This window comes from Pezoporus flaviventris, unplaced genomic scaffold, assembly GCF_033815535.1.
Source record: "Pezoporus flaviventris isolate CSIRO_AGI_PZ_B2104156 unplaced genomic scaffold, CSIRO_AGI_Pfla_v1 ptg000035l, whole genome shotgun sequence".
Classification (NCBI taxonomy): Eukaryota; Metazoa; Chordata; class Aves; order Psittaciformes; family Psittacidae; genus Pezoporus; species Pezoporus flaviventris.
Window position 1 is genome coordinate 5489041 of NW_026892583.1, and position 13955 is coordinate 5502995.

The window sequence follows — 13955 nt, forward strand, 5'->3', positions numbered from 1 at the left end:
GTAGGCATTACTGAGAGAAGGGATGTGATGTACTGGGTACCGAAGCACAGTTTGTGAAGCCTAGTTCATTCTTACAAAGTGCTGCAGAGCAGGGAATGTGTTTGAAAGAAGCATTTTGGGAAAGAGGGTACTTCCTGGCAGTGAACTTTAGCATTTCAAATGCAGCCATCAATTACTAATTAGTAAAAGGTAACTCACTCTGATCATGAATGACAGTATTCACTTGGTGCAAACCAGTTAATTCTATGCTGCCAATTGGTGTTTAGCACAAACAGGGCCTTAAAACTGGTGTATGTACTGATCTAAATGGGATGTAGTTCTTTGTTGCAGTATTCCTGTTTCTTGTTAGCTGTAAGCTGCTGAGAACCAGCTTAAGGTGGTGGAAATCTGTGGTACTGCTGTGACTTTGTCTGGTGAATCTGTTCTCTTGATAAACTAGAGATTCTGCTTTTGCTGCAGGCAAGGATTTATACCTGCATTGGGTAAAATGCTAGCAAAATCTGTGGCAATGTCAACAGTCTCTGGTGTTGCTTCTCTTATTGTATTGGAACATGTGGCCTGTGGGCCATGAACGTGACACTGTCTGCTGTTCAGTTCTGTGCAGCTGCTCTTTGTTGTGTATATGTCCCCCTTGCTGAAGAAAAAGACATTTCTATATTGTCTGTTCAGAAATACATTGCTTAATACACAATATATCAGTGTATCCTGTGGCCCTAAAACTTGATGACCGGTATACCTTATACATATATGCCACAGGTAGAAAATGATTGTTCTTGATCAATCTTGGACAATGTGGCTTAGTTTTTTAATTGGTGTAATTATTTCTGTTTGAACTTGTTAAGGGGAAAAATACTGTGCTGGATCCGAGAGCTTGAAGCTGCTACAGTTCTGTTCCCCCAGGTGTAACTGTTACTAAGGCTAAAAAGGTATACCCAGTGGGCACAAGCACATAGAGCAGATGTGTACATGATACATACATGTGTATGTATCTCGCCACACAGATCAGCCAGGTACATGGCTACTCACAGATAGCAACAACATCCTTATCCTCCTTCCTTCCCTAGCTGAGCAGGATGGAGGTCTGCTAGGGAGGGTATGTGTGCATATCTATGTATACACACACATATATGTGCATGTGTATGTACATCGTAGATTCCCTCCAGCAGCCTGGCTTATACATGCAGTCTGCCCAGCAGCTGGTTCCTGGGTCCCAGTCCTCCCAGTTGCTGGCTTCTGGACACTAGAGCCTGCAGGCCACAGCCCTGCTCCAGGCTGGGTATGCGCTGTCTGGTCTTGGCTGTCTGGGGCTACTCTGCTTCCTGGGTTCAGCACCCCTGTACCCACTGACCTTGCCCTATAGAGAGACCCCGATGTGCACACACACAGCTAGTGGCACACCCTTGTCTCCCAGGTCCTTTGTTGAGGGGCAGGCACACACAGAAAATATTAATAGTGTTCTTGATTCCTTCCCTTTGGATCCCACTTGCATTGTGAAACTTGAAAGCACTTGGCTATTAGCATTGGCTTTTTCTTGTCCATATTTTAAAAACTTCCAAGATGGAACCATAATGTGAAGCTGTTTAGAGAATGAGGGAACATGACCCTTAACAAAAAGATTACCATCTCTTTGTGATGTTTGGTATCTCTTTCCTTCTTATTCCTCTGAACCTTATCTTCTCTCCAAATCCACGCCCCAGCATTTGGGGTGTTCCCCTTCCACTGTGCCAATCTTATCTGAGTATATGGAATTGTGTTTTAACCCAGACAGCAACTAAGCACCACACAGATGCTCCTTGCTTCACCCCAGTGGGATGCAGGAGAGGACAGTAAAGGTGAGAAGATTGCAACCTTACATTCTTTCACATGTGTAGAACTTTGTATTTCAGCAGTTTCTCTGTAAAGTGAATGTGTTTAATCCTCAGGTTTTTCAGTTTGAGTTCATTCTTCTAATTAAAAGGGAAAAAAATCCCCGTGGTGTTCACTTACGGGCCTACCCATGTTACAGTTTTGATGTATGTTTTTCAAGTGCCATAAAAACGTCTTTTCTTTAGGTATGTGCATACATTTCAGTTGCCAAGAAACCTTGAAAGGAGTGCTGGCCCCTGTGATGTTGCTTTTAGGATTCAGAAAATAGTCAAACCAAGAACAAAAGTGTGACTTGAGGTGTCGATTCAGCTGCAAAGCAGTTTGTAGTAGGTGTCACCGTGTGCCAGACTGTGGTCTGTAGGTGACCCTGGGCTTTGGTGGCAGCTTATTGATGCTGATGCCTTGGCTCTGGTACTGTCCTTTGTAACGGATCTAGTGTTGTAGAATAAATGTCTTTAACGGAAAAAGGAGGCTTGGGGGCGCCATTGAGGTGTTCACTTCCAGCCGCGCTTTGTTTGGTGTTTGTTCCCTTGACACTCAGAACTCTTGTTTCAGCGGGCTTATGCCTGGTTTGCATGACTTCCTTGATGCGTGTGAAGGGCTGTGCACGGCGCGCTGCTGGGCCGGGTGCTGAGGCAGGGAAGGCTCCTGAGGTTATGCCTAGTCACTGCTAGGCCAGGGTTGATTTGTTACCCAGTTTGCCAAACCTCACCCAGGATGCCAGGTCTGTCAGGGGCACGGTGACATCATGTTGGCTCCCAGAGGTGAGGGGCACTTGTGCGGCTTTGGTGGCATAGGGACGAATTATGTCAGGTCAGTGCAACCTCGCTCAGAGGGATGCGGGCTGATGTTGCTCCCGGCTGACGCTTCCCTCGGGACGAGGGGGTGCAGGCACCCGCGTTCCCGGCCCGGCGCCAGCTCTGCCCAGAGACCGTGTGTGGCACGCGTTGTCCTTGCGGAAGAGGAAGCGGCGAGGGAGGCGGCAGCTCCGCGCCGGGGCTGGCGGTGCCCTCCCCGCATCGCCCCATGGCGCGGTGCGGCGCTCGCCGACCCTGCTCAGCCCAGGCAGCCGCCGGTGTCGCATCCCGCCGGCGCCGCCCCGCCCCCCCGGCCGTCGTGCGCCAGCGCGGGAGGCGTCCCCGCCACCGGCCAAACCGGGGCCTGAAGCGGGCCCGCGGCGGCGGCGCTGTCGCTCGGAGCCCCGCGTGGCCTCGAAGGCGGTGGCGGCGGCCGGTGCCGTAGCGGTGCGCGCCCGTTCCAGAACCTTCCCCGCGCGCTGCGCCCTGCGGCCCCGGGCGCCGGACCCCGCGCTCGGCGCGGGCACGTGACGGGCAGGCGGGAGGGAGGGGGGCGCGAGCTGGTGGCGCGCCTGCGCGCGCTGCGGCGCGGTGACGTCAGCGCGGCGCGCACGCACGTTGTCCCCAGCTGGCGGACACACGGTCCGCGTGAGGAGGACGGAAGCGGGAGGGCCCCGCGCCTCGCCCCGCCGCACGGTAACGACCGCAGAGCGCTGCCGCGCCTCCTCCCGGGCCCGCCCGCGGGCTCCGCGCCGCTCCCCCCGCGCCTCCCGCCCGCTTCCCCAACTGCGAAAATTAACACCCGCCGCAGCCACGAGGCCACGGGCCCGGGCCCGCGGGGCCGCTCCACGGACGCGACGCGACGCGCCGCCTCGGGGCCGCCTCGCCAGCGGCGGGGCCGCGCCGGGCTCCGGCGAAGAGCGGCGCGGCGGTTTCCCCACGTGCGCCGGCCCCGCTGCCCTCCGCCTCCACCAGCCGGCGCTGGTTCCAGCCCCCGCCTCTCCCGGAAAGGCCTTAGCGGTCGCCCTCCCCCCGTCCCGAGGCTTCCGGCTGGGGGCCGTCCGGCGGTGGCGGCAGGGCGGGGGGAGGGCGCTGCAAGCGACAAGTGCGCTGCTCGGCCCGCGGCCGTGACGCCACCTGGCCCGGGAGGGGCGCTCGCTGCATCGGGCACGGCGCCCCGGGTGCCCGGGCGGGCGGTACAGCACCGCTGCCGCGGTGTTGAACGGCAGCGCCGCGCGTTCAGCGCTCGCTGCCATTGGATCCGGCCCCGGGCTCCCGTCGGCAACGCGGCGGTTGCGGGGCTCCTCCTGTGAGCGCTGTGTGCAGGAATCGTGGTCTCCGTTGCAGCTTGGAGGCTTCGGGGTTTCTGCTTGTTTGGGTCTTGTTTTCGGCTTCGGAAATAGATTTTCCCGCATCTGATTATCTTCCTGCTTTTAGCACATCTCAGTTCAACTTTCGAGTTTTTTTGGCCACTGCTGCCTAGTTAGATGTTGCTCCTCGAGTATAAGGTCTGCATATGAGTAGAGAAAAGGGATATATATGAAGCAGATTAAATCTTAATTTCTACAACTACACACGTTTTCCTTGAAACAGTGGATTAGAAACTCCGTGCTGCAACAAAGTAGATTTGTGTGTATGACCAGGTGTAATAAAATGTGTGAAATTGTTCTTGTAATAGCCCATGTCAGTGCTGAAATAACGTAGCTTTTGGCTATTGTAATTGCACGTGATCACATTGTAACCACATGCGTGTTTGACTAGATGCTGTGAGCGGGGCTTATGGTAGAAATAACTACAGTGGTGCAATGTTTCCAACTTTAGACGTTGGAAAACAGAAATTGTGACTCAGTCACCCTTTCTGTGCATAGAGTTTTTGCTGAGTGGATGGTGTTGAGCTTTTTTGTATTTATTTCTGGCATGTGTAGGAACTACCTCAGGTAAATTTAAAGTTGCAGGTGATCTGCAGATCTTAATCCAGATTTAAAACCAGTTTGATAGTGTATTTCCTTCATGAGCTAATACAGTTTTGATGTGTATTGCACAGCACTGGTGTGAACTCACTTTATGATTGTATGTTTAATATACCTCTAAATGTGCGAGAGGGTAAGTTGGTGGGAAATCACATACAACTTAGGATGTCATTTCTTTCTCCCCACTCCATCTGTTTGATTTATATTTCTGTTGTGTTTTTATAGATGAAGGTGAAAAAGCTTTTCGGGGGGGTAGCTTTTCGTGTTGCTGGCACTTAAGATGTGATCAATTGAAAAAGGGCATCGTTCTTCAAAAGCAGCCTCATATTTTCTATTTTAACAGCTAATGAATTTCGTGCTCTAGGCTCTGCCTTGGGTGGTTGTGGGTGTGTTTGTGGGGAAAGTGTTTCATCCTTAAAGGAAAAGTGAAAACCAGATCTTGTTACTCCGCAGGTCTCAGAGCCTGTACAGAACAGTTTTGGGGTTTTTCCCTCCAGTTTAACTCTTGCATAACGTTTTAAAGTGCAAAGTTTAAAGGTTGGAAGCAGATATTTTCTAGGTGTCAAAAACATTTATCATGGAGTATAAATTGCCTGCCTCCTGAGCTTTGAAGTAATTTCCCACATGCATTTGGCAGCTGGCTTGCACAGTGTTTCCTCCAGCAGTGCCCCAGTCCTAGCATCATAAATGTGTCTTTTTAAATACCCAGTTCAGTTAAAACTTGGGAATTTGACTTAATTCTTTGTAAAGAAATACAGTTGTTCTCAAGCAGTTAACTCCTGTTGATGGTGATTCACTCCTGTCCCTGGTTCTCACCAGCTAAACATTGATACCGTCAACGTGTATTTAATTCCATATACAATATGGGACAACATGCAGACATCTGAAAGGGGGAATGGCGTTCAGAAGTTTTAGTTAGTGGTGATGTAATATTTAGCCTGTGAGGTAGATACACAAAAGTCAATGGTATATATGAGGTAAAGGTAACCCTCTTTTTTAGTTCCCTAACTGGTGATGGGGCTAATCATTAACGCTACAAATGTTTTCTTGTTTGATTAAATTATTTCCATGAATTAGAAGGTAGAAGTAGCTAAGGTTTTGCCTTGTGCTTTACATGCATCCATTTAATCTTAGCTGCATTGCATTTTGAGGGGTTAGTCTAATTTTTTTCCCAAAGCTTACCCTTAAACTGTTTTTTCAGGTTTTTTTTTCCTCCTGTTTTTTGTTTCTGCCTTATACAGATATTTAGAAGTTCCTGGGACTGGGGTTGGTAGGAACAAAGAAATCCCAACCCCACAAACTTAGTCTTCTTTAGTAAAGATATTTGGTGAAAATGTGAATTTTATTTAACATTTTCTTTTCCCTTTCTTTCCCCTTTCTCATTTGTGAGAAGTTTTGGACCTCTGGGAGCTATTTCTTTCTGGTCAGAGCAAGTGATATCTGCCTTTCTGTCAGAGATGTGCCATTTGTCCTTCTGAAAACTTCTGCACCTTTTGCCAAATGCTGTTAAGAAAATGATCTGAAGAGTTGGGCCAATACCAGAACAAAGCACTTTGAAATATCGAGCAAAGTAAGGAGTTCTCTTGTGGCAAAGCATTCTAAGAAAATGCAGTTTAAAGGTGTCATAGCCCTCATGTCTATAAGGCCTAATTTATATACACACAGGCAACCTGGATTTGATGCTTCTTCCTAATTGCACTCTATAGTACTTGTTATCTTTTAAGTTTTTGATGTGGGGAAGTGTTGCACAAAGGATTTCTCATGAGACTTAATTACTCAGACTGTATTTGAATAACTTTTCACTGGGTTTTCCTTTTTTTTCCAGAATGGTGAACACCCATAGAAGGCTATCAGAACTGTGTAGAATTTGCATTCGATTTGAGAGCTTGTAAGAGTACTCATCATGGAGAAACAGCAGCTTGTCCTGGGTAGCCAGGACAGTGGGACTGTGTCTGGTGCAGCACCTGCTTTTTTTGTCATCCTGAAACAACAGCAGGGAAATGGTAAAGCTGACCAAGGAATCCTAGTAGCAAATCGTGATGCTTGTGCTCTTGCCAGCAGTGTATCTGCTCCAATAAAACCCAAAGTCAAGACCTGTCTCCCAGCTGACTGTGTCTCAGGGGGCATTACTGTCACCCTAGATAACAACAGCATGTGGAATGAGTTTTACCATCGTAACACAGAGATGATCCTGACGAAGCAGGGGAGGCGCATGTTCCCGTACTGCCGATACTGGATTACAGGTCTGGATGTCAGCCAGAAGTACATCCTAGTCATGGACATATCCCCTGTGGACAATCACCGATACAAATGGAATGGCCGTTGGTGGGAGCCCAGTGGGAAGGCAGAACCCCATGTTCTTGGAAGAGTGTTTATTCATCCAGAATCCCCTTCCACTGGCCAGTACTGGATGCACCAGCCAGTATCATTCTACAAACTCAAACTTACCAACAATACCCTGGACCAGGAGGGTCATATAATCTTGCATTCTATGCACCGCTATCTGCCACGACTTCACTTGGTGCCTGCAGACAAAGCCACAGAAGTCATTCAGCTCAATGGCCCAGGTGTCCATACATTTACCTTTCCACAGACAGAGTTCTTTGCAGTTACTGCCTACCAGAACATCCAGATTACCCAGCTGAAAATAGATTACAATCCTTTTGCTAAAGGATTCAGAGATGATGGGTTGAATAGTCGACCTCAGCGTGATATGAAACAAAACAGTAACTTGGACTTGGAAGGAGGTGATGTTTTTAGTGCTGCTGGCATTCGTGGTCGTCCGTCTGAAGTTGGTGCATTAGATTTGCATCAGAGAAATTTAGATGCTTCATTCATTGGTCAAAACTCATCAGACACTGACATGGACAAAGATTCCTTTAATGCAGAAAGGGACTTCCTGGGTTTCCTGGATACTGACCTGTCTTCAGGTGATATGCCAAAGCTAAAACAAGAGGTCTCTGAAAGGTGGGTTAACATTCTTTTTTTAGCACAAGTACTGGTTGAGTGGGATATGTGGGGAGACACTAAATAACAAGATGCTTAGTATACAGATTTGCAAAGGTTGCCTGACTTGAAATGGCAGAACACTTAGTATTAAAAGCTTTTCTTAGCTTGAAGTCTTCTGTCAGTCTGGACTTTCTAATGTGTCTGAGGAGAAGAAAAGTTTGGTATTTTTTCCTGTGTTGCTCTAACTCCCTTTGTAGAGCAGTGTTGAGGGATTTCTCTTAACCCTCTTAACATTTTAGAAGACTAATTTTTCAGAGTTGCAAACAGCACATTGTAGTCATCAGAACTTTTTACTGTGAGTGTGGTGAGACTGGCAAAGGTTGTCCAGAGAAGCTGTGGCTGCCCCATTCCTGTCAGTGTTCAAGGCTGGGTTGGATGGGGCTTGGAGCAACATAGTCTAGACAAAGGAGTCTCTCTCCATGGCAGAAGGTTGGAACTATATGGTCCTTAAGGTCCTTTCCAACCCAAACCTGTCTATGATTCTGTGAAAACGTTGTTCTTTTTAGGATTGCTTACCACAGCAGCATGCTGCCTCCATGTCTTTGTTTCTCATTAGAGGCTGGTGGGGATGTGTAGTGTGTATGGGTATTTAGGTTGGGTGTGTGCAGGGATTGCTACAAGGCACTTGTAACTGGCAGCACACCACTGTTTTTTCAATAACTGCTTGTGGGAATTTATTCCACAAAGCAGCATGAGGTAGCCTGCCTGTTGGTAGTCGGTTGCCTCATGTTTGCTCTGAGGTAAGAGAATCTGCACCATAGGGAAGTACTTCAGAATAACTGTTACACTCTTCACACCATAATTTGCTCTGTGGTGATTTTAGGTCTGTGTACTTATACAGTAGTGTCTTTTTGAACCATTCTGTTCATATCACATAAACAGTAGTAAAGCAATCTAAGTGTATATTGGGAGTCTACCTGTAGCGTGGAACCTGCTAGCTGTAAGTGTTTGTGCAGGTAAAACAAGCTCGGCAGAACCTATTATTTTACTCTACTTTCGCTTGGCTTCCAAAATCTAAGCAATGAAATAGAGCAAATCTAGTAAATAATAAATCTGTGTCAAGAGATGCTTAGAAATACTTTGAACCTGAACATGAAGAAGTGGGTTTTTTTGAAGAGGTTTCTCTGCTGCCATGTTTCTTCATTCTGCCTGTAAGTACCAGGCTTAATCTGCCAAAGATTTAGTGACAAAAGCAGCATTATGTAGATCAGTACACCAAGGAATTATTCACCTGCAGGATATCAGGACGATGTTAATGGTGTAATTAGAGGTCAATACTTGGAAGAAAAAAGATACAATTATCCAATTTGTTTCTAAGGCTGTATTGCTATACTACTTCAGTGTGTTTTAAAGAGGGCTGCTCAATGGCTTTTCTCCTTGCAGGAAGTATCTCCTTGCCTTTTGTGTAACTGAAAAACTTCAAAGTCCTCTATTCTTCAAGACTTCATTGAGTAGAGTTGTAATAATTCTTAAGAATACTAGAGTTGTTTTGGGATCTAGAGTAGCCTCACCTCTCTTTTGCAGTATTTTCCAGTGTCACTGTATTAGGTAGAAGAACATCCTCTACACCTCTCACATCTTCCAAACACATTGTAAATTCAAGAGAAACCCACCTTGAAGACTGAAAGTACACTGATTTTAGAGAGGATGGGCTTTCCTGAGTTCCTAAAAATCCAGCATGGAAAAGTGATTAGATAACTGTGCATATTGGAATTAAACCAGTAAAACTCTGCAAATAATTACTGAAAGGTTTATTTTCTCTTCAAAGTGATATTTTGATTATTTCTTTGGGGTCATCCGCAGTTGAAAAAAATAATATTTTGATAATTCTGTTTGCCTGAAGAGGGTCATTGTAGCAAATTATTTGCACAGCTGTTTGAATTGCACAGCCTGGGGGTTTTTTGGTTCCCTTCGTTCCCAAGGAGTAAACCCGATGGTTTTAAGGACTCAAGAACAGATGATACAAATTGGCAAACTTAATTTCTTCTGGTCCAGAGCATGTTAGATACATTCCCTGGTTTCACATCCAATACAGTTTATCTCTGAAACGTGCTAAAAGTTGCACAGACGAGAGATTATAAAGGGCTTTTCTCTGTTCTTGGCTTGGAAGCATCTATCATTTGATGAATAAATGTTACCACCGTGCTGGAACTCTCTTCAAGCATCGCCCAGCTTTTTGTTTTATGGTTTTGTAATCTGTGGCAGTCAGATTCTGTACTTGGAAGGAGAAAAATTGATCTCATCCAAGAAACAGAACTGTCTCTGTACGTGCTGGGGGTCTTCAGAGCATCAGTTCTCCTTTTTCCTTCATATCTGTTCACAATGTTTTCATGCCATGCAGCTGAGATCCATTCACAAACATGTCAGCCTTTCAAGGGCTGTGTTGAGTGAGTGGCATTTTTCTTTATGAAACCAGACACATTAATACTTGCATATTAATGAAGACTGAGCAGTTTTTTGTCGTAGGCAAGCTATTGCTGTTAGTCGATAGGCACTGTCTCGCTTCCATGCAGGGTAGTGATTTCTGCGGAGTTTAGATTTGGGTGAGTGTCAGAAGGTGGGAGCTGTTGCCTCCCAGATAACGCTCACTAAAGGTACTGGAGTTCCTAGCATGTGGTATTGCCCCCAGTGCTCATTTTTTCTGACACTTTTGAGAATGAAACTATGTAAAATTTGTGTATACCTGAGAATAATTCTAATCTTGAGTTAGGAGCACACTTTGGAAAGAAAGGGCTATTTTCTTTATACAAGGTAGTGTGGTTGGTTGGTTGGTCTTTTGTTTGTTTTCCCTATGGCCTGGTAGTATATTCAGTTTCATCAGATGTCTTGTAAAGAAAAGAAATGTTTGAGTTGTGAATGCTTCTATACAAATGGTTATGCCTGGAACACTCAGATGTTGGGGCCATGGAGGGAACCATAAGGAAATTTCACTGGTTCTTAAGTCTTGCAGGCTGATGTGTGCCCTTTCTCCCTTCCAAGGTCTTTTGAATTTCCTACTTCAGCAGTACAGATACTGTGGGGTTCTTAATGCTCCAGTAGTTTTGTTTTTCTAATTTGGTTGTCTTGTGTTTAGTGTGAGTTTGCTTTTCTTTCCTCCTTGCCTTCCTTTTGGAAGAGGAAGGCAATTGACTTTATATCTGACCTGAACTTCCCCTGTTTCAGTTTGAACCCATTATCCCTTGTCCTGTCACTACAGTCCCTCTCTGGCATCCTAGTAGGCCCCTTCAGATACTGAAGGCTGCTATGAGGTCTCCACACAGCCTTCTCATCTCCAGGCTGAACAGCCCCAAGTTTCTTAGTCTATTCCTTTTATAGATAATACATTGTTATTACAATTATGTAGTTATATTTGAAATTGTTATTATTAACTACCATTAACAAATATTGTTATTTTTACTAAAATAAGATTAACAGTTTGGATAATAATTTAACATCATTAAAATGATATATATTGTCTCATTAAAAATACATTTCTGTAAAGGGAGTATTGGAATACTGTCCGATATGTTTAGTAAATAAGTACTGACTGTTGTTTGATGAGGTTCTCTCATGGGTTGACCCTGGCTGGACACCCTGTGCCCACTAAAGCTGCTTGGTCACTCCTCCTCCTCAGCTGGACAGGGGAGAGAGAAAGCTCCTGGGTTCAGATAAGGACAAGGAGAGTTCAGTCACTGATTAGTGTTGTGAGCCAAATAGACTTAACTTTGGGAAATTAGTTTAATTTATTACCAACCAAATCACAGTAGTCCTCCTCCCACTCCTCCCTTCCTCGGCTTAGCTTTACTCCCTAATTCTTTACCTCCTCCCTTCCAGCAGTGCTAGGAATGGGGGTTGTAGTCAGTTCATCCATCACGTTGTCTCTGCTGCTCTTTCCTCCTCAGGGGAGGACTCTTCACACTCTTCCATTGCTCCAGCATGGAGTCCCTCCCATGGGAGACAGTCTTTCACAGACTTCTCTTGTGTGGGTCCTTCCCAGGGGCTGCAGTTCTTCACAAACTGCTCCAGTGTGGGTCCCCTTGACAGGGTGCAGTCCTTCAGGAGCAGACTTGCTCCAGGATGGGTCCCTCCCATGGGGTGCAGTCCTTCAGGAACGGCCTGCTCCAGCATGGGTTCCTTCCACTGGTTGCAGCCCTTCAGGAACAGACTGCTCCAGCGTGGGTTCCCTGTGGGGTCACCGCCTCCTTTGGGCATCCCCCTGCTCTGTCATAGGATCCTCCCTTGGTTGCAGGGGAATCTGCTCTGGAGCACCTTCTTTCCTACTTCTTTGTTGACCTTGATGTCTGCAGAGCTGTTTCTCCAGCATAGTCTCACTCTTTCTGGTTGCAATTGCTGTTGTGCAGTAGCTTTTTCCCTTCTTAAATGCATTATCACAGAGGTGTTACCACCATTGGTGATGAGCTCTGCCTTGGCCAGCAGCAGGTCTGTCTTGGAGCTGGCTGGCATTGGCTCTGTTGGGCATAGTGGAAGCTTCTAGCAGCTTCTCACAGAAGCCACCCCTGTAGAACCTGCCCCACTACCAAATCCTTACCAAGCAAACCCGATACAGGTTCATTATGGGTACAAGTTTCTGGTTTCATACCTTAGCTGCTTCCTGTTGTGACAGAGAGCCAGCTTCTGAGATGCCCTTAACAAAACTCCTGACTGCAGTCTTTTCACTGTTGTGTCTGTCCCTCAAAGAAGCCCATCAGTGGAGTGCAACTGGCTGCACTGTTAGTCTTCAGTATCTAATGCATGGTATATCAAATTCTGCTTAGTTTAGTGCTGGATGTAAGATGGAGCATAATTCAATAGGATATTAACATTCTGTGAAAGTTTAAACAACAGTTGAGCTTAGGAGTTGTCTGTATGTGGCTTCAGGATGAATTAACTAGAATTTTAGTGAAATCTTGTAAACTGAAGAGCATAAAGCACTTGGTTTATTATTTGCAAGCACAGTGGCTTCAGTATGGGATACACAGCAAACTAAGGCCTCTTCTGAGTGCTTAAAACATGATAGCTTAGCATAAATTCACGCCGAGTCTCAAATAGGAGGAAGTGCAAGTGTTGCCCTGATATTCCTAGGGAAGGAAATTGTGCTGCTGCCTGCAGATAGGAGTTGGACTGGTTTTAATGATGGCAATTTCTTTTTTTGGAGCACTTATAAAAATATAACCTTGTAAACAACAGTTTATTTAGCAGACACATATTTTGGAGCATTTTGGCTTTTTATTTTTGCAATATGTAACCACGGACTGTGGGAGATGAGTTTGGGTAAAGGAAGGCATTTGATAAAGATCTTGTGTTTTGTTTTTGTCCCCTCCTTCCCACTCCAGTCCTGTTGCGAGCAGTTACGAAAGCAGTTCCCGTGTGGCATCCCCGTTGGACCCAAACGGACACTTTAATGTAGTCATTAAAGAGGAACCAATAGATGACTATGACTACGAGTCGGGTATTTGCACACAAGGAGTAAGTGTGAAACAGGAAGACACAGATGAAGAAACGGATGAGTATTCCAACACTGATGATGATGATCCCATCCTACAAAAACACCTTATGAGACGTGGTGAAACAGATGGAACAGATGAAGAATTCAGGTCTAGGAAGCGCGTATTAAACAGTCCTTCAGGTGTTGCCAAAGCAAAAATGTTAAAATTGGATAGTGGGAAGATGCCTGTGGTCTATTTGGAACCTTGTGCAGTCACAAAGAGCACAGTGAAGATATCTGAGCTGCCACAGACCATGCTTTCCTCTTGCAAGAAGGATAAATCCCCTTTTAGTGCAATGTCGGATCCCTTGCCTATGTGCTTTGAAAATCACAAAGGCTCTTGCTCAGGCACAGACACTGTTACTGAGGAGTTAGTTATGAAAAAACAGTCTTCTGGAAATAAAGTGTCACAGAAATACTCTTCAGTCAGAGAGGCCCAGTGGGCTCTATCTAAATCACCTAATTTTAACCTCAGGGGCTCTGTAAGTTGTCAATTCTCAGCTAAAGAGATCTGTGGAAGAAAAAGGTCTGGCATACTGAAGAACCCTCTGTCCCTGAGAGGCTCTGGTAGCAATCAGAACACCCTCTCATCAGTTACAACTAAAAGAGGAAGGCCACGGAAACTGAGAATTTCCAAGGCTGGTCGACCACCTAAAGGTATAGGGAAAGCTGTAATAACGAGCAAGAACGCCTCACTGGGGTCTGGGAATATCCTTCCAGATGTTAAGCCAGACCTTGAAGATGTTGATGGAGTCCTCTTTGTGTCCTTTGCATCAAAGGTAAAACCTAGCTGTTCTGAGTAAGATACAAAACCTTTTAGAATGTCTCATTAAGTCCTTCATACTTCCA

The 13955-nt window shown here is 45.9% G+C and overlaps 1 protein-coding gene across 14 annotated transcripts in view; it reads left to right on the forward strand.

Moving 5' to 3' along the window:
* The first annotated feature begins 3855 nt into the window (after window positions 1–3855).
* Window positions 3856–13955, forward strand: part of MGA (MAX dimerization protein MGA) — a 52732-nt gene continuing 42632 nt past the window's right edge. For 11 of the 14 annotated variants that reach the window (XM_061462333.1, XM_061462325.1, XM_061462332.1 and 8 more), the window contains exons 1-3: window positions 3856–3972; window positions 6027–7600; window positions 12955–13885. In XM_061462333.1, coding sequence (XP_061318317.1) covers window positions 6537–7600; window positions 12955–13885 — 1995 coding nt within the window. In that variant the 5' untranslated portion in view covers window positions 3856–3972; window positions 6027–6536. Of the gene's footprint in view, window positions 3973–5956; window positions 7601–9166; window positions 9430–12954; window positions 13886–13955 lie in introns of those variants that run through there. The other 3 variants (XM_061462328.1, XM_061462338.1, XM_061462326.1) reach the window with 3 other exon arrangements.